The sequence below is a fragment of the Fistularia commersonii genome, chromosome 10 (genome assembly GCF_037954325.1).
Source record: "Fistularia commersonii isolate RoL2024-O1a breed Wild chromosome 10, RoL_Fcom_v1.0, whole genome shotgun sequence".
In the NCBI taxonomy this organism is placed as follows: Eukaryota; Metazoa; Chordata; class Actinopteri; order Syngnathiformes; family Fistulariidae; genus Fistularia; species Fistularia commersonii.
The window spans coordinates 1529576-1556723 of NC_141293.1; the positions used below are offsets into that span (position 1 = coordinate 1529576).

Consider the following 27148-nt stretch of genomic DNA (forward strand, 5'->3'; position numbering starts at 1 on the left):
TCATAAAATCACGTTGGCAGTTACTTCCTCCTATTACAGATTTAGTTTATTCCCCTTGGGATTAAAAGGGGAACATTCCCTTTAACTTTATCAACTAAAGTAGAGCCCTAAAGGGAGAGAAAAAAAGAAGCCTAGAAGTAAAACGTCAAAAGTTATAAAGTCACACATTTAGTTTTAGCATTCGTGTCTGTATTTGGCTAATGTTAGCGTGCTAGGTTAATTAGCTTGGTGGCTAAACTCCCGGTGCTGTCAAAGACACACACCTTAACGCAGCGTTAACTCACCTGAAACGGTGTTCCGGTGAAAGGAAACACACGGCCGATGTTCTCCCAAACTTTCCCGTTCGACGACAACCAGACCTCCGCTCGTCCGTTTGGCGGTCGCGCTCCCGTTTCCAGCCCCTCTTCCCCGGGTCGGTGTAATCCTCACGGCCGGTGCTGGAAGTCGCTCCCTCCCGGTCGGCCGCAGGGTACAGCCGGTGAAATGAGTGATACTTTCAAATATTTCCAGGAAATCTTACGAAAGCGACCGCAACTTTAAGAGCGGGCTTGTTTCTCCGAGCTAAACACTAACGCCGTTTATCTGAAAGTTTTTTTTTTTTTTTTGTTTTTTTTTTAAAGTTGCTCGAAGGACTATTGGCCAATAATTGGATAATATGTGTAAAACGTTTGGTCAGTTGCTGAGTTTGTTTAGGACGCAGGGTTGAGAGCGCCCTCTAGTGGTCAGGTGTGGAATTACAACAACACTGCCAGTGGTGAGGATTTTCAAGTCAAAACAAAGTGCTTGCAGACTTTGCAGTAAAAACACACCAGAGTTGTGCTCCTTTATACCCCTTTTTTTCTCTTTTCAGGTAAATCTCTTTTCACAGTAAATCAACCTCCTCTATCCCACCCTGTCCTCTGTATCCTCTTCTCTCTCACCAACTAACTTCATGTCCTCTTTCACCTCTTTCAGAAATATCCTCTTCTTCTAGGCCTCCTACCTGGTAGTTCCAATGTCAGTATCTTCCTATCCATTTATTCAGTATCCCTCCTCCATACATGCCCCATGCATCTCCACTTTGGCTCCTTTTTGCCCTTGTCTGAGGTGCATCTGTGCTGCTTCCACAATCTCACTCCCTCACCCATTCACATGCCGTTCCCTAACTCTGCTGTCTTTCTTATCCTTGTTACTCCCAGCCCGCGCACATCCTGCCCATTTCCATCTATATTTACTTGTCATGGCTATTGTCACTCTATTTACAGTGTCGTTTACTTCTGGCTGTGTATTTTTCACCCTTATGGTTCGTTTATGTTGTCCATTATTATCCCTGATGTTGTTGCCGTCTATTTATTCCTGGATATCTTGCTATCTTCTGTCTATTCATATTTATTTTGCTTTTTTTATTTTGCCCCGAACCTCGGGACATCGCTGGTCTCACCACCGTCTACTTTCCTTTCATTCTTGCTGATAATCTTTTAACACACATCACATCTGAGACTTTTCCACACCCGTTCAAACTTCCTTGCGCACGTTTCTTCTCAACTTTTCGGCATTCTCCCTTTATTTTGGACGGTTGACCTCAGCTTCTGACAACGCTTCGCCGTCTTTATCTCTACCCCTTTCACCTCATTATCCCACTCTGTTATATACACGTATTCTGGTTTGCTGTGGCAATTAAATAAGTGTGATTTTTAAGATTTCCATCTTCGATTAGAGACGTAAAAAGTTTAGCCAAAGTCTGGCAATGCTACCAACATAAAACAATATTTTGGTCATTGAAAATAATGTGTTAAATGACTCAATACGCCTCATATTAGTTGCAAGAAAATCACACAATAGCAGAGCTGAGCAGATGAAAGATATTACAAGAATAAAGAGGGGTCAAAATATAGTGTCTAATTAAACTATATATTTACACAATGGCCTGATAATATTTGTAAAAAAAAATTGAAAAATAAATGTAATTTATGAAACAATTTAAACATATGGACTTGTGTACAGGACTGTCTCAGAAAATTAGAATATTGGGATAAAGTTCTTTATCTTCTGTAAGGCAATTACAAAAACAAAAATGTCATACATTCTGGATGCATTACAAATCAATTGAAATATTGCAAGCCTTTTATTATTTTTTATTATTTTCAATTGCATTACAGAGATAAAGAACTCTATCACAATATTCTAATTTTCTGAGACAGTCCTGTATAGTTAAAAAAAGGACAAATATAACTCCTGGATTGAAAAAGATTATACCCAGCAAAATGTCTTATAAATAGCTAAAAAAAAAACTCAAGCCGTAGTCTTTTAATATGTTATGTTACCATAATTATATAATTTTGATACATAAATCTAGTTTAACAGTAACCATACTGCATGAGATGGAGCTTCATAGTGTCTTGTATTCAGTAAACTATCCACAATAACTCACACATGGCGACAAAAAACAAATGCGATTGCTTCAAAGTGCATTTCTTTAAAGTTTGTGAGAGGAATATCATGTAGAAGCTTCATCTGAAAAATAAAGCATAAAAATGAGCAAAAACATAAAAAAAAAATAAAAAAAAAGTCAAACCTGCATCCAAGCGCACATCGGTAAATGCAACATACATTTCTTTTGCCATTTTTTCCCCCAATTTAAAATAATGAAGTGACAACCAATTTGCAAATAAAATAAAAAGAGGGTCGATGCGGATGAGGACGTGTTCGAATTTAATTATGTCCGTCGGGAGAGGAATTTATACCATATCTCTTAAGATTACATAACTTTGCGCAACATAAAGGAGGACGATGAGAAGGCATTTTCTTATAATTATTTAATCACACATACATTTACATCATGCAGTCAATCCAAAAAAGGTGATCTCTATGTCCCATCTGTCTTTATCTGAGCCCTCGTTGTGCCCCAGTTATCCAGGAATGATCCAGTACCTTGTCAATTGATCCCCACAACTGTCCTTTAGAAAAAAAAAAATCTATTACACAGTAATAAAAAAGTGACGACACTGTTTTGTTTCTTTTTTTTTTTTAATTTAGAACTAATGCAAAATTCAACAACGCAAATATTCTCTCGATTTATACTATTTCCCCATTTCATATCCAGTTTTGGTGAAAGATCAAATGATCAACATTGAGGTCCATGCTGCAAAGACTTACACAACTTGAATAGAACAAATATAATCCCATCCGTGGACACCACACACACACACACACACACACACACACACACACACACACACACACACACACACACACACACTGTCCTGTCATAGATGTGGGAGCTGCTCCCCCAGCTGCCTGCAGGAAGCCATCAGTTCTTTGTTTGCAGCCTGCAAACACTTCCGTTCACAGGCTTTCAGAAACGTCTTAGCCTTCCAGTCGAGTGCAGCCGAACGAGGGAGTGTTTTTGGGCGCCGTTAAAGACGAACAAGTGCTCTTCGACCTAATTTTCCTGTTCTAGTGCAACAGGTTTGGGAGCAACTTCTGATTGGAGAGTATTCACGCCCCCTCGAGGTATTCCAATCGTCGAAGCAGGCGCACAAGTTAGTACTGCGATTGTAATTTACCGCTGCTCCGTTATGATTCGCTTAGTTTTAGGGCAGAGAAATCTGTCAATATGCATCTTATGTTATCTTGCTTTAATCCACTGCGGTGGATTTCCTTAAAATTGAAAACTGTGGACTTAATTGATCAAGATTTGGTTTTTAGCAAATTCCTAATAACATAATTCCCCTTAGAAAGCCGAGCGGTCGCCTTTTGAAAAACCACCGAAAACGGTCAAATCACGATGAAGCGTTTCGCTGAAAATAAACCCAGAAATCAACAAAAGAATAAACCGACCGATGTGCTGAAATGAGAACTAAAGCAGCTGAAATTTAGCGAGAAATATTCTAAAAATCACGAGGGGGGACAAAGTGCACAGAAATGACCAGAAACATATTTGAAAAGGATTATCTTGTTTTCCAACTTATTTATTGCAGAATTACATTTAAAAGGTCAGATCGAGAATTCAGCTTTTAACCTATCGAATTAAAAAGCCCGTTCGTTTTTTCATCCGCGCCGTGTATCCGAGGCCAATTTCTCCATGCCTACGATACGGATCGACGGAATGGACGGGCTTGTAATTCCTATGCGAATGGTTTTTGCCCTCATCGCCCATCCTACGGTCAGTTTCCAGTGATATTTCTACAACTTTGGACCAAAACAGTGCATCACTTTCCAACTTTACTAGAAAGGTCGATAAACAAATGCCGTGGATGAGAAAGTCCTCATGAAATCTAGTGATCGAGCACACAGAGAGGAGGGGCTGGACTTTGCCTTAGCGTCGTTGAATAAATGCTGAAAACACACCCGCTACTCTGAACTCGTTGCCAGCTTACCGATACACACTTTATTGCACTTGCTCAAGATGTTTAGTGATCTCATCCCGACCGGCTCTTCTCCGAATGCAGCGGGGGCTTTAAACGGGTATAAAAAGTAACGTGAGAAATGGGGAATTGAGTATGCTGGGGAACATTAAAAACGCAATACATTAAAAACACCGTAAATCCTACACCCCTGACTAGTTTGTTAAATAAACCGTTTCTCCAGACGACCCGCGATTTAAAAGACCCTGCTCTCCTGAATGGCTGATCAGAAGCAGAGATCTGAACCGTCCCAAACCTCCCCTGCGATATCTATGCGACAATTATAATGACGAACGTAAATTTCCACCAAACAAAAAGCGACACACAAAAGTTACAGGGTTACAAGTAGTACATCTAGCAGAGAGAAGCAACACCGTTACAAAAAAAAAAAAAAAAAAAAAAGAAGAAGAAGAAGCGAGGCACCCTTGAAAAGACATCGGACTTGACGGGGCAGGAGTCCGAACATAATCCGGTTAATCAATACGAGTGATTTGACGGGGGGACGAGGCAGTGACCCAGCCAGGACAGGACGAGCGTTGATTCCTATCTCGGTCTAAACAAGTATGTGCTCCTTTTATGCAGATATAAATAGCGTCCGTTAGCGCGGCGGCGTCGCCCGACGGTACGTTGAGCTTCGAAGCCGAAGCTTGTCGCGCTAACGGGATCGTTCCTTTCTTACATTCTTTACATCCTTCAAGAAGAAAAAAAAAAAAAAAAAAAAAAAAAAGTAGAGTATAGGTTTAATTTTTTTAACTTAATGATAAAACAAATTGCCTCCACAGGTATTTTAGTTAAATACATCTACATTACAATATTGCAGGTCTTGACTGTGTGGTGTTTTTTTTTCTAAACTTTCCTTCAGCAGGTCCACTCTAGCTGTACACCAGGGAGGCGTGTGCAGTAGTGAGGCTTTACATCTGTACAAACGAAACTGGACACAATAATAGTTTGACACCGTCTACTAAATTTTCCTTTTTTTTTTTTTTTTTTTTTTTTAAACCGTACAATTTTTTTTTTTTTTTTTTCCCCTGAAAGAGGCGTGTGAAGTCTATCGGCAAAAGGGTGCGTTATAATAACGTGAAATGTACAGAGATTAGACTAAAAGGGGGGGGGGGGCGAGAGCCGAGTTTCCTGGCGTTTCCTTTTTGGTCTTTTTTTTTAAATCGATTTTAATGTTTTTACACGTCGGACCATTTTTTTTTTTTTTTGTTTGTTTTTTTTTGTTTGAGAAGACGTCGCTACGGTTACATTCAGCTTGGCACGGTGCAGAACTACTCGCACGACGACGACGATAGATGACCACAGACGGTGCGGAGGAAGAAAAAAAAAAAGAAAAACCGCAGCTACACATTCGGGCCATGTGCCGCTTCGCTTCGCCGAGGCTGCGTTCATGACTGTGTTTGGTTGAGGTGGTGGTGAATTCAATTGGATGTCAGTGAGTGGAGAAAAAAAAAAAGAAAATAAGTCATGATGAGAGTCGGGGGCTGCGGGGCAGGAGGGTGGATCTGTACAGGCCAGGAATATTTATATTTATATATATATATTTATAATTCGGCCGCTCCTCTGTGGCTACAGAGCAACGAGGAGGAGCCAGTCTTCAGTTATGGAATGACAGGTTGTCGGGGCGGGCGGGGGGGCGATGTTGGCTTCTTTTGTGGCGTTTTCTTCAATCCTGCAACACTTTAGCTACGGGGGAGAAAAGACATTTCGGAGTCGGTGAACCCTTCATTTACCTGGTGACGGTTTCACACCGCAAACACTTTTCCCGCTGAAGTTAATGAGGGATCATTTTGTTCCGGCGGGACGGAAAATGTCTTTATTCGACTGAAACGATGAGACGCCAACGCTAAATCGCGGCCGAAATCTTGTTTTGCTCGTTTGCGTCGGGACGGACGGCGATGGACTCAGTGAATAATTTGAGGACGAGTGGATTGATGATGCCGATTCGAGATCTGATTTTCATGCCTGGATTATTTTTAGCCTTCTTTTCTCTATTGTAGAGAATCAACCCATTTGTTGAACGCTCAGATAGTCACACACACACTCGTTACACTTCAATAAACTTGTGTGACTGTATTAATGCCGTGATTAAAATGTTGATGTCACTGAGGGCTAAATGACAGCGGTTGTCTTTTTTTCTTGTATCTTGTTTCCACCGCCCCCTTATTAAATCACGCACCAGAAATGAATCAAACATCATACACTGCTCAAAAAAATAAACTTAAACACTTAGGGAAATGAAAAACACACAGGGAACACTTAAAGGAACACACAGGGAACACTTAAAAACACTTAAACAACACTTGAAAAAACACATCCTAGATCTAAATGAATGAAATATTCTTATGAAATACTTTGCTCTTTACACAGTTGAATGTGCTGACAACAAAATCGCACAAAAATGATCGATGGAAATCAATTATATCAACCCATGGAGGTCTGGATTAGGAATCCCACTCCAAATTAAAGTGTAAAAACAAACTCCAGGCTGATCCAACTTTGATGTAATGTCCTTAAAACAAGTTCAAATGAATCTGTGTTGCTTCCTGAGTGGACACTATGATTTCACACAAGTGGGATTGACTTGGAGTTACATTGTGTTGTTCAAGCGTTCCCTTTATTTTTTTGAGCAGTATATTTATATTTGGCACTGAGGATTTCGATGAGCGAGCGCCGTACCTCCTAATTTTACGGGGTACGGCGTTCCCCCTGTGCGTGATCCACAGACGGGGATAAGAAATCACGGCGTGTAAAAAGACCTCCACAACCCCAAATAGAGCTTGTCATCGGAACTGACATTGCAACCGAGACGCCCGGCGCCGGCCGAGCGACAGGAAGCTGCTCGTATTCATTTCCTGTCTTTGAACGGCTCCTCGATGGGCTTCATATATACACGCTACTTACATATTAAAACATATGACGATGGGCTCTTGGTGTCATACGTACCTCTTGTCCGGCTTGGTGCTGCTGCCTCCCCTGATCGACACCGTCTGGCTGTTCTGGTAGAAGCCGCCGCCGCTACGGTTGATGTTGGGGTGAGTCGGAGACGCCACGGGCTGCTGTCCGGGCCGGATGGGTTTGGCTGCGGGAGGGAGGGAAAGCGGTCAGCGGCCACGGCGACCTTCCGCCCGCGACGGCGCGGCGTCGCTTCGATATCCGTTTCGGACGAAACGTGTGATTTCGGCGTGGATCGAATGACGCGAAGAGCCAAAGGACGTCCACGCCTGGTTATTATTAGAGCGGGATGGACTTCCAAACGCTCATCGTTTATTGATGAGGATAAAAATAGGGGCCGTCAAAGTACATTTCAGACGTCGCGTGGAGAATGCGACGTGAACGCCGGGCTTTGGTATTTTTACCGCCAAGGTGGCTGAATGTTTGTCAAACACGCCGTACGCGTCGCATAATAACGCGTGTCTACGTTACGGATCATCCAAATCCACGCACGGCGGCGTCTCGGTAGAAAACGAGGCCGGCCTCCTTGTCGGATGATGGAAAAACTCTACGCACCGATCTGGGCCGAGTGTCCTCTCCTGGCCATGTTCTTGGCCCTGACGGCCTCCTTGATGCGGTCCACCTCCTGCTGGTAGCGTTTCCGGTCGCGGGCGGCGTTTTCCTTCGCCTCCTTCAGAGCAGACTCCAGGGCCTTGACCCGCTCAGCCGTAGCGCGAAGGCGCTTTTCCAGTTTAGGAAGCTCACAGCGCAGGTCTGCATTATCACGCACCAGCTGCACCACAGATTTTCAACATTTTATTCGGCTGCCTCCCGACCAAAAGTCCACAAGAGCGGCGGTAAAAACAGAGCCGATGACGGAAGAGCAAACGGGAGACGGACTGAACTGGAATGGAGAAATATGGAGGATTGTGGAAAGGATACAAGGTGGGTTAGTGAAAGTCATACCTGTTTGTGAACCTTGGTGAGCTGCTCAAGATTGTTCTCAAGAAAGGAAATTTTCTGTTTTTGCGCAGCACTGCCCCCGGTGTCATCCGAGTCCATCTCCGCACTCTGAATCACAAATAAGGGGTTAAATAAGAAGTAAGACGGGGATATGATCACATAATTGTTTTACTTTTTGGAATTTCCTTTTTTTTTTGTTTTTTCCTGCAGATCATGCAGTCGTTTCTGCTGATTTTCATGGCAACCTTTAACACCCAAAGAGCCACTTGGACCTGGTTTCCACGGAAACGAAAACACCGGGAGCCGCAGTTACTTTTAGACGTCTGAAATAAAGGTACCACTGTATATATTGCTTTTTCATATTTTGCCTACCTGTGGTTGAAAGTCTCGAACAAATTGACGGCGTCTTGGCGGGTATATTTCATATATTCCGGGTATATTCCGCGAGTGTGACGTATATTTTGAGCGTCGAAAAATAATAAATCTAATTTCATTTTAATATTTCAAGATCACGACGATCTTCCGATTTAGAGCTAAAATTAAAAAAAATGGAACAAACACAAATAAAATACACTTCAGTGAAATAATTATCATTTATTTTCCCGAGCCACTCGCGGTGTAAGGATGGAAGAGCCGCGGGTTTCGGAATATAAAGTTGAACGTAGCCAACTTGCCTTTTTCACTCTGGTGGCCAAGTCCTGGACAAAGAGCTTCCTCAGATTATGGAGGGTCTGTAGTTCCTTGGCCTTAACGGAAATATACAAGGAGAAACCGTCACAATACGATAAGAGAATAACGTCTGTCCTTCGGCCCAGAATCCAAGGCTTATGAGTGCAGACAACACAGAGGCAACGACATGAGCAGACGTCACAAAAGGGACAGATAAACACCAGGATGCGCTTCGAGAGGAACAAAATAAATTCTGCGAGTTGAGGTTTTAACCGGTTGAAAGATGTTATCTTCACCACTTAGCCTGTTCTTTGTATCTATTTCAAACTCACCACTGTTTCCTCCAGACCCTTCAGGTCCTGTCTTGCCTGCTCCCGTCGGTCCTGCATCACCCTGAGCAGGAGAAGCACAGGTCAAACAACCGCGGTGATTTACGGAGGTCGATTTAATACGATGACATTCAAAAAGGACACGAGGTGCGGGCGGGAGTTACTTCACTGCTTGTTCGTGTGACTTTCCGATCAGCCAATCATCAGCAGGGTCCCCGCTATTTTCTTGAAATTATTTTTCATGACTTTCCCGGGACGAGCGATCGCATCTGATACTTTACCCTGACCCACGATGCCTTGCAGAAGTATTTTTTAATTTCATTTTGTACATTTACCCAGAATGCTTCTGTTTATTCCTCTTTCGTCCCCGGAGGTCTGATTTAAAAGATGCGTGGCTGCAGCTCATCTACGCAACGGTCTCTTACGCTCTCGGAAATGATGGCAAATTTGTCATTCGCGGACCAAAACTGGCAACTTGGGATGTGAAAGTTGTGTGACCAGACGCTTCTGTGAGACAAAAAGAAGTCCTTGCTGGAGTCTGATAGAACAAACCAGGTCAAATGGAAACACTGGGTGTTTCACCGGGTAAAGACAGCATGACTACAAATAAGTACGTGCACATCTTTGAGCCCGTTCGTAGGTTAAAAGGACAACTAGACATTTTCCGGGACACGTTGCCTCTGTCGCTGACCGTGAGGATCCTCTTATGATCTGCTTCCAGCGGGTGGCCGCACCACGTCACCGAGCTCGCATGATCTCAGACGGGTTTATGGAACATAATGATGAGGTCATTGAACTCAAACGGCCTCCGCAATCAACCGGATCTCAATCCCGCGCCTCGATCCTTCCGTGGCACCATGCAAAGCAGGGTTTGACGCCATGCTAAGAAAGGAATACTTCATATAATGACAAGTGTGTGTGTGTGTGTGTGTGTGTGTGTGTGTGTGTGTGTCATCGCATCCACGGCAGAAAGATATCACCGAGCGATTTCCGAACAATCTTTGGATTCTTAGTGAATATCTTGTCGGTCCTCGAAGTCATTTCATGCTGATTCTAAGCCACTTATTGCTCATGTTTATGAAATGTCTTATTGATTTGGGGGCAATCTATTGTTAAGACCCACTTTTTCAATTGATTTCTAAGTCGCCTGCTTATTAATTGCAAAAGACGAAATCAAGGATTTCGTCACGTTCAGCGCATTATAGGTGAAAAGTGTGTGTTCTGCATTTAAACCCGTGATGGATGAACAGTGAGCAGCCAATCAGGGCTTCGGTGTCCTGCTCAACAACACCTAGTAGATAGAAATGTAGGAAATTTGTTTTTTTTTTTGTGCTTATTTTCAGTTTCCTCTGTTTTACAGTGTGGTATTAGAGGAAGCATGTAAAGGACAATGGAATAAACAGCTAAAGGCTCAGTTATTATATTTGCTCAGCATATTAAGCAGGTGTAGATCGAGCACCAGGGAAAAATGAAGAATACCTGCGCGCTGCATGAAAAACCAACCAACCCCTGCTGAGACTCACGTGAGCTCATGCAGCTTGCGACTCTTCTCCTGGTCTGTGGATTTGAGCTTCTCGTGCTCGACTCGCAGTCTCTCCTGCTCCAGCATGATCTTCTGGTTTAAACTGAATTCAAAAAAAAGAAGAGGGGAAAAAAAAAAAAAAAAAAAAAAGGTATCAGGGATTTGACACTGAATAGTCCTGATGAGGTGAATATAAACAGTCAAAGTGGTTAAATTCTGAAACAAGACATTTTCCCGATTAGCGTCCGCTTTCTTCTGATACTAAAAACAATAAAGCACAAAGTAAGTCTTACTCCTGCAGCTCAGTAATAAGTTTCTCTTTATTGTCCAGCTCGTCTCTCAGGCTGCTGATCTGCTTCTGGTGAGCTTCACGATGGGAGTGAATCTGCTTCTCCACTGCTTCCTAAACACACAAAATTGTTCAAAAAAAAAAACAAAAAAAAAAAAAAAAACAAATATAAATGTAAGGCTTATCTGACTTGACCTCAAGTTCCTGGGGATTGTCTTTTTACGATGTTGAGATTACAAGATTTTGTAATGATTCAAATGTTTGTAAGACTTTTAGCGGACTTTTTATACACACATCCATCACGTTCATGATTTATCAACATCCAACATTCAAAACTCGCTCCACACCCGGCCCGTTTTGCTTTTTTTATCCGTCCCGCCAAACTATCGTCTTTGAATACTTTAATAAGTATTTTCAATCAATATCGAATTTAGAAAACTCCTTATTTTTTCCTAGTTTCATTTTGTATGGATGATCTCATACAAAATAATGTCGGTACATGTATACGATCATTAATGATTTAAGAGTTGAAATAAAATGGCAAAAAAAATTGAAATATTGAAATTGCAATTTTCATTTTGTCCAACAGACACGACACCTCGTTGGCCCCACGCATAAAACCGAAATAAGAAATGTGGCCCGCCAGACAAAATAATTGCAGGTGACAGCTTGAAACACCTTTATCAGCATCACGCCTATTTCAAGTAACAAATAAATGCCTATGAATTGATGTTGACGGTATGCGGTGAAAAGCCATGTCGTAGTGTGAAAAGAAACGTATACCTTGACTTCATTGGCTGTTTGGATTTCATTCTCCTTCTCCATAGCGTGGACTTTCTCTGTGGAAAAACAAAATTCACCACAAATCGGTCGTTGCAAAGAGGCTTTAAATACGCTTTAAATACGGGAATAGGTGCTAGTTCAGTTTACCCTATTTCCCTCTGATAGATGTAACTACTCCTCTAATACAAACCTACTACCTTCTGCTCGCTCTCAGCGATCTCAGGCTAAACTGTTGTCAGTTCTACTACCTCAGTGGTGGAACAAACTTCCGGAAGCAACAAGACGAGCATCATCTCTCTCAACCTTCAAGAAACAGGTAAAAACTTTTCTCTTTCAGGACTTTTTACTGCGCTGATGCCCCAGATCAGGTTAGGCAGCAAGTTAGGCTATGCAGTGTGTGTGTGTGTGTGTACGTATGTCTTTCTCAAAAAAAAACAAAAAAAAAACCTCACTAACCCAAGCTTACTGTTCTGTATATTTCCTGTGTATCTTGTATTTGCAAGTGTTATTTGCAGTCCCGATGTCCTCTATTGTAAGTGGCTTTGGATAAAAGCGTCTGCCAAAAAAATGTAATGTGATGTAATGTAATGTAATATACGCTTGGTATCCCCGAGTCGAAGCAGGCAACGCACCCTGAGCACTGAGTTTGACCAGCTCCTCATTGAGGGAATCGACCGTCTCCTCCAGCTGCCTCTTCTTCTGCTCCACGTTCTGCAGGTACTCCGTCAGGGACTTGATCTTGGCCTCGTGCTGCGATCCGAATTCATTTCGTCAAAGAACGGGAGGCAAATCCCGCGCATCGTGTTTTCAGGCCGGGGTTTCGTTTCCACGTACCTGCGAGATACGCAGCTGGCAGGCGGCCAGCTCCTTTTCGTTTTCGTCCATCTTTTTGTTGCTTTCGGACTGAGTGCTCTCCAGCTGCTTGCAGCGCTTCACCATGGTCTTCACTTCTGATTTCATCTTGCTGATATAGAGGCGGGCGACGGTAAACTCCTCATCGATCAGACCGCTGCCCCCCTCGTGTTGCTGGAAGTCGGACAGGAGAGAAAAAGTGAATTGTGTGGATTGTGACTCACTTTGACGAGATGCTCTGAAAAGAACATGACGGTTTGATTGGATTTATCGTAACAAATCGCAGCACAAACATTAGTAGAAACGTAAAAAAAACAATACGTTTAATGCGGTTCTACTGCCTCTATTGTTCTTACAGGCATTTACTTTCAGTCCACCAAAGATTTCTCTGGGAGGAGAAAATACACCGCATGAACACGCCGTTAAATGTTTTTTTTTTTTTTTTTTTTCCCCCCATTTTATCGAAAGTTTTCACAGGGCTTGCGTCAGCCAAAATCTAGATTGAAGATTTGAGATAAGCGGTTAGTGGAACGAAAAAAAAAAAAAAAAGTGATTTTTTTTTCCCCCTTCGGTCGTCGCTGGAAGGAAAAGGCTTCGGTTTTCTGGATAAAATGCTGCGCGCTTTTCACAAAAATAACACAATTGCGTCCACTTGCACTCTAAGTGATCCACAAAGGTGGATTTCAAAATACGCGGTGACTGTGTCCGACAGATTTCTATTTGTGTTTCATCGCGCTGCTTCGGCTTCACTTTGTAAAGACTTTGTAAAGAAGTTACCATTTGATGGCGCCGCTGTTGTGGAGATCCATAGTTTTCATTAGAAAGTGACAGTTTGACCGTGTAATTTTTACACGCACAGTATATCCAAACTTAAAAGGTTTCTGAAATTGAGCTTATCCATCTTTGTATGGAGAACTATTACCACCGAGCCCTTTTTTTTTTTACCCCCTCAGGTTTGTCATGTTTTTTTTTTTTTTTTTGCTTTGGATGAAAGAAACTATTGATTCCCCTGCCATGCAGTGCAGGAGCCATTATTGATTTTCAAAATATTCTCATTTTGGCTGTTTTGTTTTGAAAAAAAAAAAAAAAAAAAGGATAAATAAATAATGCAGGCACAGAAAATAAAACCACGATGTTTCCGAAATTTGAAAAACCTTCGGGTACCTTGATGTCGTTGCTGCCGACGGCGATGCCGATCTCAGCCAGGTCTTTGAGGAGCGATGACATCATTTCTGTGACCCTCTTCCTCTGGTGGTTAGACATCTCCTTCAGCTTCTGGAGCTCCGAGTCCAGAGAGGACAGGATGGACTGCGAGCAATGAGAAAGAACGGTTTTAAAGTGCACCGTTTTGTAAGTTCAAAGAATATTCTACAATTTGTTACAAATCATAAAGTCAGATATGTTCTGATGAACCCCGCGATTTCATATTCATTCTGAATATTCATTCTGTTATCCAAGCAAAAATGAGGCACACAAAGGAGCACAAAATAGAAGTGTCAGACTACTTCTGTGCCTCTGCTCAACTTGCCGGCCGTGAAAAAGAAACGTTCGCACTGTTGGTCCGCGTTCTACGTCTGATCGTGACTAGACTTGGGGACAAAAGGAATCCGAAGTGAATCCGACCGGCGTCTCACCGATTTCTGGCTGAGCTCCTCGCTGATGACTTCAAACTCCTTGGTTTTATCCTCCACCTCCTGGCTCTTCTGGTCATAGTTGACGGCGAGCTCTTCCAGAGCTTGCAGTACCTCTTTCACCTCCTCCTTCGAGGCCTCGTTTTCTGCTTGCAGGCGGTTCAGTTCTGCCTGGAGGTTCTCGTGATCGCGTCTCGAGGATGCGAGTAGCTGGAATTTCCACGAGAAAGAGACGCTATCAAACTCACTGGGGTTGTATTTCACATTCGCTTCAAAAAAAATGAATCTTCTTCTTCTCCTCCACCTTCTCCATCTAACCCCATTCTCTGTATCCTCCTCCTCTCTCACACCAACTACCTTCATATCCTGAACAAATGAATAACCTACGTGAATTATGTATTTGATTTTTGCATTATGTTTGGCGTAGAAAAAAAAAGAAAAAAAAAAAATTACTTCTTAAGGTGACGCGAGAGGAAAACAGGATTCCAGGTGGAAATTCCAATTCAACACGAATAGCGGTTGGTAAACGCTGAGACCTGCCTTAACCTGGTGGAAGAGTACTAACCTCCTCCTGGTCCAGCATCTGCTGCTTAAGCTTCTCAGCCAGCTGGCTCTGTTGGTTGATCTCCTCATCCTGCACATTAAGGTAAATATTATCATGCAGACATTTTCACACAAAACCAGACTTTACCCTGCAAATACAAGGCAAACCTTGGAAGCAATAAAAGGCACGTTTCATGTTTGTTTTGTTTTTATTCTTTCCGACACATTCGTTTTATACCCCTCCGCTTTTTACAGCGCATGTACGCTAATATCTCGGCCCCCAAAATACTCTCTTATCGAGGTTAACTCCACAAAAGCAAACAATGCCGGTGAGCAGGCGTTATCTGTGAGGTCCTTATCAAGTTCTTCAATGAGGCCGGGTTTCCAGACATCAATAGGAGCCGGACCAGCAGGACGAGACCCATCCCAAACACTCCCGTGCACGGCCTTGTACTTCAATCGGAGAGAACGAATGCTAACCGATGTGAGGATTAGCAGTACGGCGGGGAAAAAGTGTTTAAAAGATTAATAAACCCGTGCGCGTTCACGTTACGGCCTATCACCGGCACAGTTTCGAAATTAAACCAAATAAAGGACTGCGACCGGGGGCCGTGTGTATATTTAATCAATTCTTCGATGCATCTCGCTGCTATTTCATGTGTTATTCTATCTGAAGTCAAAGCTCTTTCAGCGAGTGGGAAATTAGCCGGTAAATCAAAATGGTTTATATGGTGCTTGTAAAATTTTTAGTGAGTCCAATACGAGGTTAAGCGCCGTAAATAGTATCTGCGGAGCTGAGATCGCCATGCAAAAGCAGAAAACATCACCTGACTGCGAGATTATTTTTTGCCACAAAAAAATAAACGAATAACTTAAGTTTAAAACGGATGACGTGGCTCCGCGATGCAGGACCGAGCTGTCTGGTTTCACACCAATTATTATATCTCATGTACTTACGGGCTGTTTTTCTGTTTGCTCCAAAAAAATTCCACCGTCGTAAAAGAAACGGTTTCCTCCGCCGAGCGAGTCACAAATCCCTTAAGTTATTTTTAACTCTTCTTATTATTGCCTTTAAAAATAAACCCTTCGACTGACGAGACGAGGCGTAACTTTTTCCTCGCGAGAGGCTGACATCATCACGCTCCCGCTGTGTGATGCAACAATAACCGGTCAATATTAGACATCTTTTTTTTTTTTTTTTGTACGCTGATATTTGAAAGATAAATGGGGAATATATGAGCTGCATTCCTTCCACGTGAGGCGATTATGACCGTGGACCACGTAATAATGTGACGCGTCTATTTTTCACCCGCGTCCCTTTTGGAAAATCTCCTTTCGGCCTCACCTTGTCGTCCAGCTGCTTGTAAAGCTTCGCCAGCTCCGCCTCGCACTTGTCCTTCTCCACATCGGTGAGACGAACGCCGGGCACGTTGGGCGTGGACGCCGGCTTTTCGTTGATAATGTTGTCCAGCGCCAGCACCTCGGCGTTGGCTTTTTCCTTGTCAAACTGCTCCTCCACTGGCACACTCTCACCTGGGACCAGAAAGTGCACGTTTAGGCCAGATCGTGGCCTCGCAAGTGACCCCTCAGAGGGAAACATCTCCGAGAGGGAATTCAAGCCTCACCGTTTCTCCAGCGATTGAGCTCGTTTTCCAACCAGGTGACGGTGTTCCTCAGGGTCTTGTTCTTCTCCTTCTCCCTCTCGTACTTCTGCTTCCACTGCTCTGCCGTCAGCTCAATGTTTACTGTGACAGTGTTCTTGATGGTTTTGGCTCTGAAAGTGGGGATCGAAGATTGTAACCCAGGCGCGCCCGATACGTCGATCGCGATCTACGTATCTAGTGTGTGTAGATCGCATGGCATTAAAACGTGGACGTCAGCCTATCATCCTCGCTATGAAATTTGTCACTCGACTGACAGTCGGTCCGTCCAATCGGACCTTTTCTGTCACTAAGCATGTGCGCACGTTCTCGCAAGCTAGCGAGTTAGCCTTCAATATATGTCTTCTAAACTTATGGGTATAAAATGAGTGGTCAGTAAAAAGACGTTTTTTTTTGTTGCCATTTTCAAAGTGCGTTTGCCTCATCCCACCAAAAAAGGGAAATGTGGAGCGGCATTTTCAGGCCGTTCATAAAAACGACGACACCGACTTCCCTCGGAAAATAAGAAGGAGAAAGGTGAAGGGACTAAAATCCCGGCTGTCGGGACGGCAGTCATTTTTCTCGCAGCTAACTTCAACTATGCTGCAGACGCCAATCAAGTCATCAGAATAAGATATTTACCAAAAAAGTACTCTGTTGTAGTGTGCCATAAGGGTTATGCAAGATCCCCAAACATTACTTGAGTTAAGTATACTCACTAAATATATACTGCTCAAAAAAATAAAGGGAACACTTGAACAACACAATGTAACTCCAAGTCAATCCCACTTGATACAATTGATTTCCATTGATCATTTTGGTGTGATTTTGTTGTCAGCACATTCAACTGTGTAAAGAGCAAAGTATTTCATAAGAATATTTCATTCATTTAGATCTAGGATGTGTTTTTTAAGTGTTCCCTTTATTTTTGTGAGCAGTGTATATTCAGCATTTTTAGTGGAGGTAGTTCATTTTCAGATGGTCATTTGAAAAGTGGCTCACAAGGCGAAATAAGTGTGGGCACCCTTGTTGTAATCAAATGCAAAGTTTGTTAAATAAAATAGACTAACACTACAAACGGGCAGCTATTTATCTTTGTGACGTACAAACCACCGGTCGGAAGCAGGTATTGCTTGTGGAGACATTTTCAATGACCGAGATGCTTTATTTTCGACGTGATGAATATATAATCAAATGCAAAGATGCCATTTAAGGATTGGAAAGTAAAAATGTACGTGATTGAGCCTGGTTACACCCCGCTGGCCTACATACCTTTGTCCAAACATGAGGGTGGATTTGGTTTCGGCCTCATTAAAGGAGGAGGGCGAGCAGCAGATGACAATGGTGGTTCGACAGTTACCACCCAGCGAGTCCTGCAGGATGCGGGTCATCTTGCTGTCTCGATATGGGATGTAGGCCTAGCAGGTGCAAAGAAATAAAACGCCATTAGAGGAATACAAGGGACGCCACGGTTAAATGATCACGCCCGGGACGAGGGCTTTCAGTGCTGTAACCTGCCAATTAAGTAACATCTTCTAACTGTATCTACTCAAAAGTCCAATAAATATCAGATTGTCATCAATAATTCAATGCATGTTGGCCAACATGCAAATCAAGGTTAAACTCACCGGCCACAAGGAGAGTAGAAACACATAACAGCCCAGTATAAAACAATTAAAATATAAAGGAATGCACATTTTCAAGGGAATCTCAAATAGAGAATTTTCTTAAATAAAAACTGCCCCCAAACGGAGGTTTCATATGACGTCAGTTACGTTACTGAAAACTATCTGAGGAGTGAAAACGGGTGAAGGAACAGCTCGACGACGCTGTTTGATCGCCGTCACCGTTAAACTTCAAAACACTTATGTTACCCCATGACTGATCTATGGATATACAATATTGCAGTGATGTATTCTTAAAAGTGCATCTGTGGCAAAAGAATGCAAGCCTGGAAGAATAATTCAATAAAAAGTATGGAAAATATACTGATAAAAGGGTCATGGCCTCCTTTATTTTGGTAACAATGGACCCAGGAATTTTGGCCGGTAACTACCACGATAAGAATCCCTTAGCAATTAAATCGTAGCCTATCTTATAATCAATGAATTAAGATTTCAGACCTCTTTCACGAGACACACTGGTTCTGCCGGTACGGTTAAAAATCAATGGATTTTACATGCACGTTATCAATGAGACTATTGTTGAGTATCTGTTAACTGATGGTGGGACGTGATGCAACCACGCTGTGTGGAAGAGCAGCGGTGAGGAAGCCTGACGAGTTGACCTTGTGTGCAAAAACCCCCAGAGACGGGGACGAACTAAATGTATTATTCTCTAAACTCCGGTGATGTACTCCATACTGTTCCTGCTCTAAAAACAGAGAATACGCGGGGGTTCACCGGCGCCGCGCCGGCAATACATCACGGCTTCAGTCACACGGCGAATCGGTAGAAATCGGACAGTGATTAATTGAGAAATTGTAATTAGCGTTGAAACTCGAGGTTAAGCGGCAGCCCTTCTTTATTATTTAATCACTGCTACGCTTAGTTAGGGCTATCGGTACAATGCTTCATTTGTTGTATCCCAGAACCGATAAATCAGACCGACTGCCCGCAGGTTGTTAGTGTAGGAAAGGGGTGCCGGACAGAACGGTCCTTGATCAAAGTGAAAAGGGTAAAATTGCTATGAAACAGCTAAAGCAAACACTGCCTGGAGGAGCGTTATCTGCAGAACAAAGAACCTGTAGATGGATCAAAACTAGAGCTTTCTCGACAAACTTATCGCAGATGAGGTCCGGGCTGCGCTTCTAAAGTGTGTTGTGTTCTTCGGTTTCGTAAAATGATATGAGAGATGGTAGAATATTTGAAAAAGAATCATCAAAAATACTGCACATGCTACGGGGGGGGCTAGAATAAAATAATAGAATCAGCATATGGTATAACACTAGTTAAACTTCATAGACATACAAGTGCAGAAATGCATTCATTTAATTTTTAATGTGTGTAATGTGGGTATGTTATGTAATCTATGTATGGCAAAATAAGACAATATAAATCAGGTTGACAGCCCTAATGAATTATTTCCCTCAGCATGATGCACAGTTGTATAACTATAAATTTACATATTTTTCCACATAAATATTTGATGTATTATTCTAATCATTCACAAACATATTTTTTTCCCATGATTTTGTAAATGCACTTTAGTTTTTATTTTTTGCAGATTTCTCATGCAACGGCTTATTTTATGCCTCATTGTTGTTTATCTTCATAAATTTGGTGGCTTTCATCGGACGTATTCTTTAAATCATTTCTCGGTGATTATTCTCGGACACATTTCTACGGTGTAAATCAAACATTTCAGACGACAAAACACCTACGTTTGCGGAGAAACGAGGTAGAAAAACTAACCGTTCCTTCAGCCAGAGCTGAAATGACATTCCCCAGCGATGACAGGGACTTGTTGATGTTCTTAGCTTCATCCAGCACAGCTCCTTCCGCTCCGGTTTTACTGACCTGGAGTTTGCAAAGACATTAACCTCTGGGTTTCGTGGCCCCTTCAAGTGAAATCCACAGTATGCACCAAAACGTTCAATCATTTCTGACTGAAATATAAGCCGTACCTTTTCACTACCAGCCAGATCCACCAAGTACAGTTTGCCGCTGAGCTTCTGCTCCGTTTGAGTGTTCTCTTGTTTGACGTTTATCAGAAAGATACTGTGACTCCTGGAGCTGTGCTCGTTCATGTCTGTGAACAAATACAGTCGGTAAAAGGGGGTCGGCCTTAAATGAAGAACTTCCAGTATAGAGGCTTGTCATATATACTGACAAAAAAACAGCGTTGGCTCTTACTTGTAACTGCTACATGTCTGTTGGATTTGCCTTCATCAATTGTGTCCATCACCTCATCCGGGCTGCAGACAAACCTCTCAGTGCAGCCCTGTGAACAACAAACAATAAATGAGGTCGTTTGGACGCCCGCTCTAACAAGTTGCACCAGGTATTTCTCATTTTGCCGAACATTTGGACTCACCTTGACATAGGGTACTCTGTTTTTGTCTTCATGCACTGACAAATTGGTCTTTGACACTAGATAGCAAGAAGAAAACAGGTCAGGGGGGGTCGACATTCGACAAGGAATGCACAGAGCAAATATTTTGTTTAAAGCGTAACATATTCGATGGCGCGACACCTTTTAAAGCAGCTGATTTGTTGCAATTTCAATTTGAGAATTGCTCAGTGTTCATCACATTTCCTGCCTCTACAGCTTAGTAGAGAATAAAAAACTAATGCAGAATTGAATGGCTCCCATAGTACGTCTAAAGTTGTAGTTCTTGTATTATGGTGAATAAGATTAGAAAATCCAGCAAATGAATACAAAGATGAATTGTAAGATTTAGCTAAAAATATGCATCACTAATTTATTTTTAATTACTATCAAAACATTTGGATGTGGATAAAGAAAAATGTTGAAATCAACACTTAATTTGTCCATCTTTTGGATACCCTATACACTTTTAATTGAGATAAAATAAAAATATATCAAGCAATTAAGCTAGCAGTCTGAAATGTTGCTCAGTTGTCCAACAAATGCACCACATACACTCACACTTTGTGCAGTGCACCTATATACTGACCGTTACATTAAATGCACAGAAAAAGAACTGACAGGAACGCTTAGACTTTTGAGAAAATAACAAAAATACACAGATTCAGAGTCTCAGGATCGCTGTTTTGTATTTTATTGTGGTTGTTTCAAACTATGCTTTAATTTTGAGTTGGAAGTCACCAGCTAAGTGTTTTCACCTGCTCTAAAAAAGCATCAAGATTCAACAGAATTAAAATTGAAAGGCAGATCAATGCTTGCCACGGCTGCCGGATACAATTAAGGAGACGGAAAGTGCGGTGTCAACCTCATGCTAGTTAACCACTTACCATCCAACAGGTCTCGGATCTTGTCTAAGTAAATTTCAAAATACGAAACCTGTAAACGAAAGAAGCAGATTGCTTGAAGTTAGAGACCTCACAATCACAGAATGGGCCTGGATAACTGGAATGTACTCTCAGCAAAATATCATCAGTAGAGAAATAAGGTAAAAAAGTGATATTAGTGGTTGGAAAAGAGCAACAAAAATGAAGTCATCCATTAAACAAATAAAAACCAGAAAAACAACAAAGATGCCCGACACTGAAAAACTTGCTGCAAAAAGATATACTGAACATTTGCTCTAAAACTGTCATGTTGGATTTTTCATGAGCAACTCGCTGCATTTATCTGAATAAAAAGGTTGTGCTTTAGAGATTAAAATAGCACTTTGAAGAATAACATGCCTTTCACCGGGACAAACGATGTGATAATAGACATTTCAAATAAACCCTTTCTCCTCACTTTGATATGAAACTCCAGGTTTTCATCCATGGAATAGATATAGTTGAAGATATCCTGAACTATCCTGGGGATGATGCCCATTGAGTCTGTGTCATGGAGGTTCCCCTGAAAGCAATGGGAGACATATTTCAAAAATGCAATAATAAAAAACGAGAGGGGGAAAATGGGGGAAAAAAAAAAAAAAACGGAATTCAACAATTTTCCTCTTTTTTTTTTTTTTTTTTTTAAAGCACACTCTTAGAAGTCACCTTACCTCCATGGTGTGTGTTTTTCCAGATGATGTTTGCCCATATGCAAAAATGGTTCCATTATATCCCTCCAGGACATCTACAAAAGCCCACACATTAAAATGTAAAACGATACATTATCGAGGCCAGTATAATGAAACGGTTGTTTTGTGTCGTGTGCTCACGAAACAAAGACAGTGCTCACCTTTTACAATCTTTTGGGCACAAGCATTGTATACTTGTTCCTGCGTTGTACTTGACTGAAAGACTCTGTCAAACATATAAGGTTTGCCCTGAAATGAGCCAACAAGATTAATCAGAGGTTATCTACATCATTCTCGTCAAATGGAGAAAGTCTCCTTGGTATTTGGTTGCCATGCAAAACAGATCAGTATTCTGAGATTTAGGAGAGGTTACCCGGAAATATATATACATTCTCTATATATTCTTCCTGTAATGATACTTTTCCTGGCGTCCTCGTCAGGATGTAAATGAAATCATTGCTCCGGTGGTTAAACCGACCATTTTCACAGTGAACTTTCCACCTGTATTAAAAAGCGATAGGGATGTACTGCTTGCATAAATATGATACAGGTTAAAACCATGTTTAGTTGCCATTTAATGTCACCCCTTGGAAAAATAAGACTGCAAATAACAGATCTCTTCCTCCTTCCTTTTTGCCTCAACTGAAAAACATCAGTCACTGCCACGTTCATCTGTTACAAAAAAAGGCCATCCTTTTTGCTGATGGGCCGACATGGCAGTTATTCACTGCACAAATGCATCCCTTGACAATAACTGTATGGATCGCGCTGTTTGTGAAAAATGATGACGTTCTTTCCACACATCATGATACACCCTACATCATGTAAATTCCTACCCATTAGGAAGCAGTCTAGTGTTTGATTCAATCATCGTATTTGCATAAGTTGACAGGTTTGGCGACACTTTTTGCCTATCCTATCTAAAAAAAAATGCTTCACTCAAACCGTCAGCGGATGTATTTAGTTTTGTGCTGGGCAACATCACAGCTGGAAACTTTCCTAGGGCTTTCAGATGCCCGTCTACAGATACTGACTCGGTTCATTTTTGATCTTTAGAATAGAAACATCAAGATTTTAGCTTCTGCGTCGGGACTAATACCCTGATTTAGCAGTTATAAGGCTTCTTGCAAGGTTCTGCGCTATTGCTATGACGCTCGTGCAAATGTAGAAAGGGAAACACCTGATCTTTTTACTGGACAAAGGACAGGGAAGTAGGTTCCTGCAGAATGGAGCCTTTCCCTTTTGTTCTCCCCCCATGTTTGCACGGGTTTATTCCGGGTTATTCAGTTACTCGAGTGGAGAAATGAAATTTGCCCAGACTTGAGAATGTGAGAATGAATTGCTGTATGGCTCTATGCGTGGTCCCGTGACGAAGCGGTCACCGGTCCAGGTTGCACCCCGCCTCTTGCCCAAGAACACTTGGGATTGGCTCCAGCCCTGCTGTGACCCTCAGACCAGGAAAAGCAGTACAGACAATAACTGAATCAATGAATGACAGCGAAGTAATGGATGAATCAATAATTCAAAAGCACCCGCTATACTGTCACACATCGCTTGGGAAGGCAAGATACAGTCAACAGCCATACTCCCTTAAAAAAAACAAAAAACAAAAAACAAAATACGTAATTAATCTCCAGGCAAAAGACGGGCCATGATTTCAAGTATGTGTCCCGAGTCGCATCTTACTAAATACAAATGATCTTTAAGTCCATCCATTATGTACTGATGGGCAGCTTTGGCACAGACCGTCATGTAGCACTGACGGATTCAAAAACCGTTCACACATCAGTGAAGTGAGTAACGAACCCGTGGACGAGAGGATCCGCAAAACAATCTTAATCATCTTGGTGAAATTTCCATCCACCTGACTAGATGTGTGTCCTGATTGGTCAAACAGCTGGTTACCAAGAGACAAACACATGGGGATTACCGGGAGGCCTGTGCTGCTTATGGGCACGGTTCTCTGCTTCTCAAAGCAGATGCACCGGGAGAGGCTACTAAGCTCTTGTAACACTTGTGTGTTTCACAATGTGCGCTGGTATTTCGCCGCTATGACTGGCACTCAGCAACTGGGCTGGGCCACATGGATCCTGAGGAGTGCAAACAGTAGGCTAGCAATTAGTTACAGCCCGATGTCGACGGCAGCAAAACGACCCCCAAATTCACCACGTTTCTGTCGGTTTCACTGTAAGAAAGTGATCGGACCGGTATTTCCGCAATTGAGCATCTCTGATGTTGGACAATACATGATTCGTATCCTTACGCCAAAGGGTACGACAATTGGGAATGGAGTTTATGATACCCTTTGTACCTAAACTCTTCTAGAACTGGATTTTCAACCAGAGACACTAACATAGACAAGCAGCAAGAATGCTCGTCACTGACAGCTTGCCAGGGGGGAAACAATGTTTAACCATTATTTTGTTGCAGCACATTGTAAACTTTGCTGTTGCAAACTATTTGACGGCATATCTTGCTGTAAGAGCTGATGAAGCCTTGTGTTTCTTATATCACTCACTTGCCAGGACATGCAATGGCACCAAAGTACTGAGTCTTTTCACAATGTTCGGAGCCACAATGACAAAGCATTAAGTATACTTGGCTTGTAAACTGATCGAGGGCAATTTCATTGTTGATTTTGTAAAGAACAAGAAACATAGCACTCCTTGAAACAAGCATGTCCTTCTTCTTTGTTTAATTGGTTCCCATGTGATCATCTTGATCAAATGCTGGAGGACATAGGGATTACAAACTTCGGGTTATTCATGAACTGAATGCCTTTATGTGTTAAATTAAAAAGGTATGAATCAAACATATAAAGTAAATCCTTTCGCACCATTAAGTCTGTGCAGAGTGTAGTAACAGACGAGCAGCACAAAGCACTAAGCCGATATATAATTTGACATTTGGCACGTCACTGTTCATGTTAATTCGTTACAATTACCTGAGCAAAACTACCTGTTCAGCAGCCAATAAAGCAAATCGAGTTCATCCAGAAATGTTGGTTAGTGTGTCATTTAACTGATGTAATTAAGCAACTATTAAAAAAAAAAACAGTTAGCCAAGGCCGGCTAATCTGTCAACGACCAGCTGGCCTTGCCCTCTAGCCAACAGTTGTCTGTTAGCTACATTGAAATCAAAGCTGGCTTACGATTTATGCTGACGACAACTAATCATAATTAATAGCTTTATCTTTAAACATCCGCAGCATTTTATTCATTAATACCACGGCTATAACGACACACCAAACGTTCAAGGTGTACAGGCTAACAGGGCTAACATTTTAAACCGCTGCCAACCGATGAGTTTGTGGCTTCGCTGAGTGACAGTTCGTTAGCCGTGGCGGGGCAAACTTGAATAGTGACATTTCAAGGCAGGCGGCTATATGAATGGAAAGCAGAAATGTGACAGCGACTGCCTATTTCAAAGTTGAACCGCGTACAAGTTAAATGTTTGGGAGTTGTGGCGCCATTTGGCTTTCGCCGACGGTCACCGGAACGAAGCAACGGCGGACAGGTCAGTCCTTGCTAATGTTAGTTAGCATCCCAAGGTGCTAACTACCGTAGCTGCAAGACAATCAAAAATGGCGTAGAGCCGACAGAAGCTTAGTGAAACAGGTAACATCAGTTTACAACGTACAACTCACCGCGATAACGACAGTGTCTTCCCCTTGAAACTTGGGAATATATCTGTCGCCTCTGGTGACTTCGGAGCTGTTCAGGGGCCTAAAACGGCACATCACTTTAATGGTGCACTCCGCCGGGTCGGCCATCTTCCGCGGTCTACGGATTGAAATTCAACAATTAAAAAAAAATCAATGTAGATCCTAAATTCCAGACTCGGCGAAAAGCAAGACCGAGCCCCTCGGTCCCGATCTCGATTACTTGAAAGGGCGATTATCTAGCGGGCATTCGACAAAAGTCTTTGTTTTCCTCTCATTCAGTTTCCCTGTTAGGAAGCCATGATACCGGTGGATGAGCGGCGGCTCGCCTCACCCCCTCCCTCCCGAAGATGTGGATCACGATGACGTCACCCCAGCGCTCCCTCTGCCTGGAGAAATAATCTGCACAAATCTTCTGCAACCACCCAAGTTAAATTGATTTGATTTAAAGAAACAAAAACAACAAAAAAAATTGTATATGTTCATTCGTTTTGCCTGAATTTCCAAGTGGAAATTTCTCCCCTCGCAAAATGACTTTTTTTTTTCCCCACTCATCCGTTGATTCATTCTGTTTTTCAATAAATTATTCGTTTTGGAGGGATTCTCTCATTCAAGATTCAACGTTCAAAGCGTTAATTACTTCTTCTTCTTCTCTCGGCTTTTCTCGCCACCTTCTCCATCCAACCCGACTTCTTCATCGCCTGTATTGGGCTGATTTACCAAAGGATTCCAACAAAGCGGGCGTTCATCGGAAATGCTGCACGTTGCGACTTCCAATATCCCTGCAATCGACTGTCGCTGCTTGTTTGGTTTCTTCCCTTGTTCTCCGACGCGCTTGTTTTCAAACAAGATTCCAAATTTGAAATCTTGCCATTGTAGGATGGTTAAAAGCGCTTTTTATTCTGTTCTTCTTCTTCCCCCTTCAGAGGTCGCGACCTTCTCCATCTCACCCTATTCTCTGGATCCTCCTCTCACACCAGCTACCCTCATAACCTCTCTCACGATGTCCATGAATCTCCTCTAGACCTCCAATTCCAGCATCCGTCCACCAGCATATCCACCCTTCCTCCTCAGTGCATGACTCAACCATCTCTGACCTTCTCTCCAAAACATCTAGCATGTGTCGTCCCTCTGAAGGACTCCTTCCTGATCCTCTCCATCCTGGTCGATCCCAACGAGAACCTCAACATCTTCATCTCTGCCACCTCCAGCTCTGCCTCCTGTCTTTTGTAGATCATCTCACCAGTGTCTCCTCCACCTTTCCTTTCCCTCTGGCTGATGTTCT

At 42.4% G+C, this 27148-nt stretch overlaps 2 protein-coding genes across 10 annotated transcripts in view; both read right to left on the reverse strand.

Moving 5' to 3' along the window:
- LOC147230052 (rho GTPase-activating protein 12-like) overlaps positions 1-584 on the reverse strand; it is a 61373-nt gene extending 60789 nt beyond the window's left edge. For all 8 annotated transcript variants that reach the window (XM_086153187.1, XM_086153186.1, XM_086153185.1 and 5 more), the window contains exon 1: positions 285-584. The gene's annotated coding sequence lies outside the window, so the exon portion shown is untranslated. The remainder of the gene's footprint in view (positions 1-284) is intronic.
- A 2196-nt stretch (positions 585-2780) lies between these two features.
- Positions 2781-26175, reverse strand: LOC147230053 (kinesin-1 heavy chain). Of its 2 annotated transcripts, XM_086153188.1 has the most exons (27): positions 26087-26175; positions 25849-25984; positions 22364-22451; positions 22185-22258; positions 21932-22036; positions 21478-21526; positions 20576-20631; positions 20395-20482; positions 20166-20290; positions 19954-20058; positions 17813-17958; positions 16526-16674; positions 16246-16433; positions 14923-14991; positions 14361-14567; positions 13891-14034; positions 12709-12900; positions 12507-12624; positions 11875-11930; positions 11096-11205; positions 10804-10905; positions 9284-9344; positions 8957-9028; positions 8286-8390; positions 7896-8112; positions 7332-7467; positions 2781-2936 (listed from the first exon to the last, which is right to left on the reverse strand). In XM_086153188.1, the coding sequence occupies exons 2-27, from the start codon at positions 25972-25974 to the stop codon at positions 2915-2917; spliced, it is 2910 nt and encodes a 969-aa protein (XP_086009314.1). In that variant the 5' UTR covers positions 25975-25984; positions 26087-26175; the 3' UTR covers positions 2781-2914. The 2 variants fall into 2 exon arrangements, with proteins under 2 accessions (XP_086009314.1, XP_086009316.1); XM_086153190.1 differs by lacking the exon at positions 2781-2936 and adding an exon at positions 5352-6071 and having other exon boundaries at positions 25849-26121.
- Between the last annotated feature and the right edge of the window lie 973 nt (positions 26176-27148).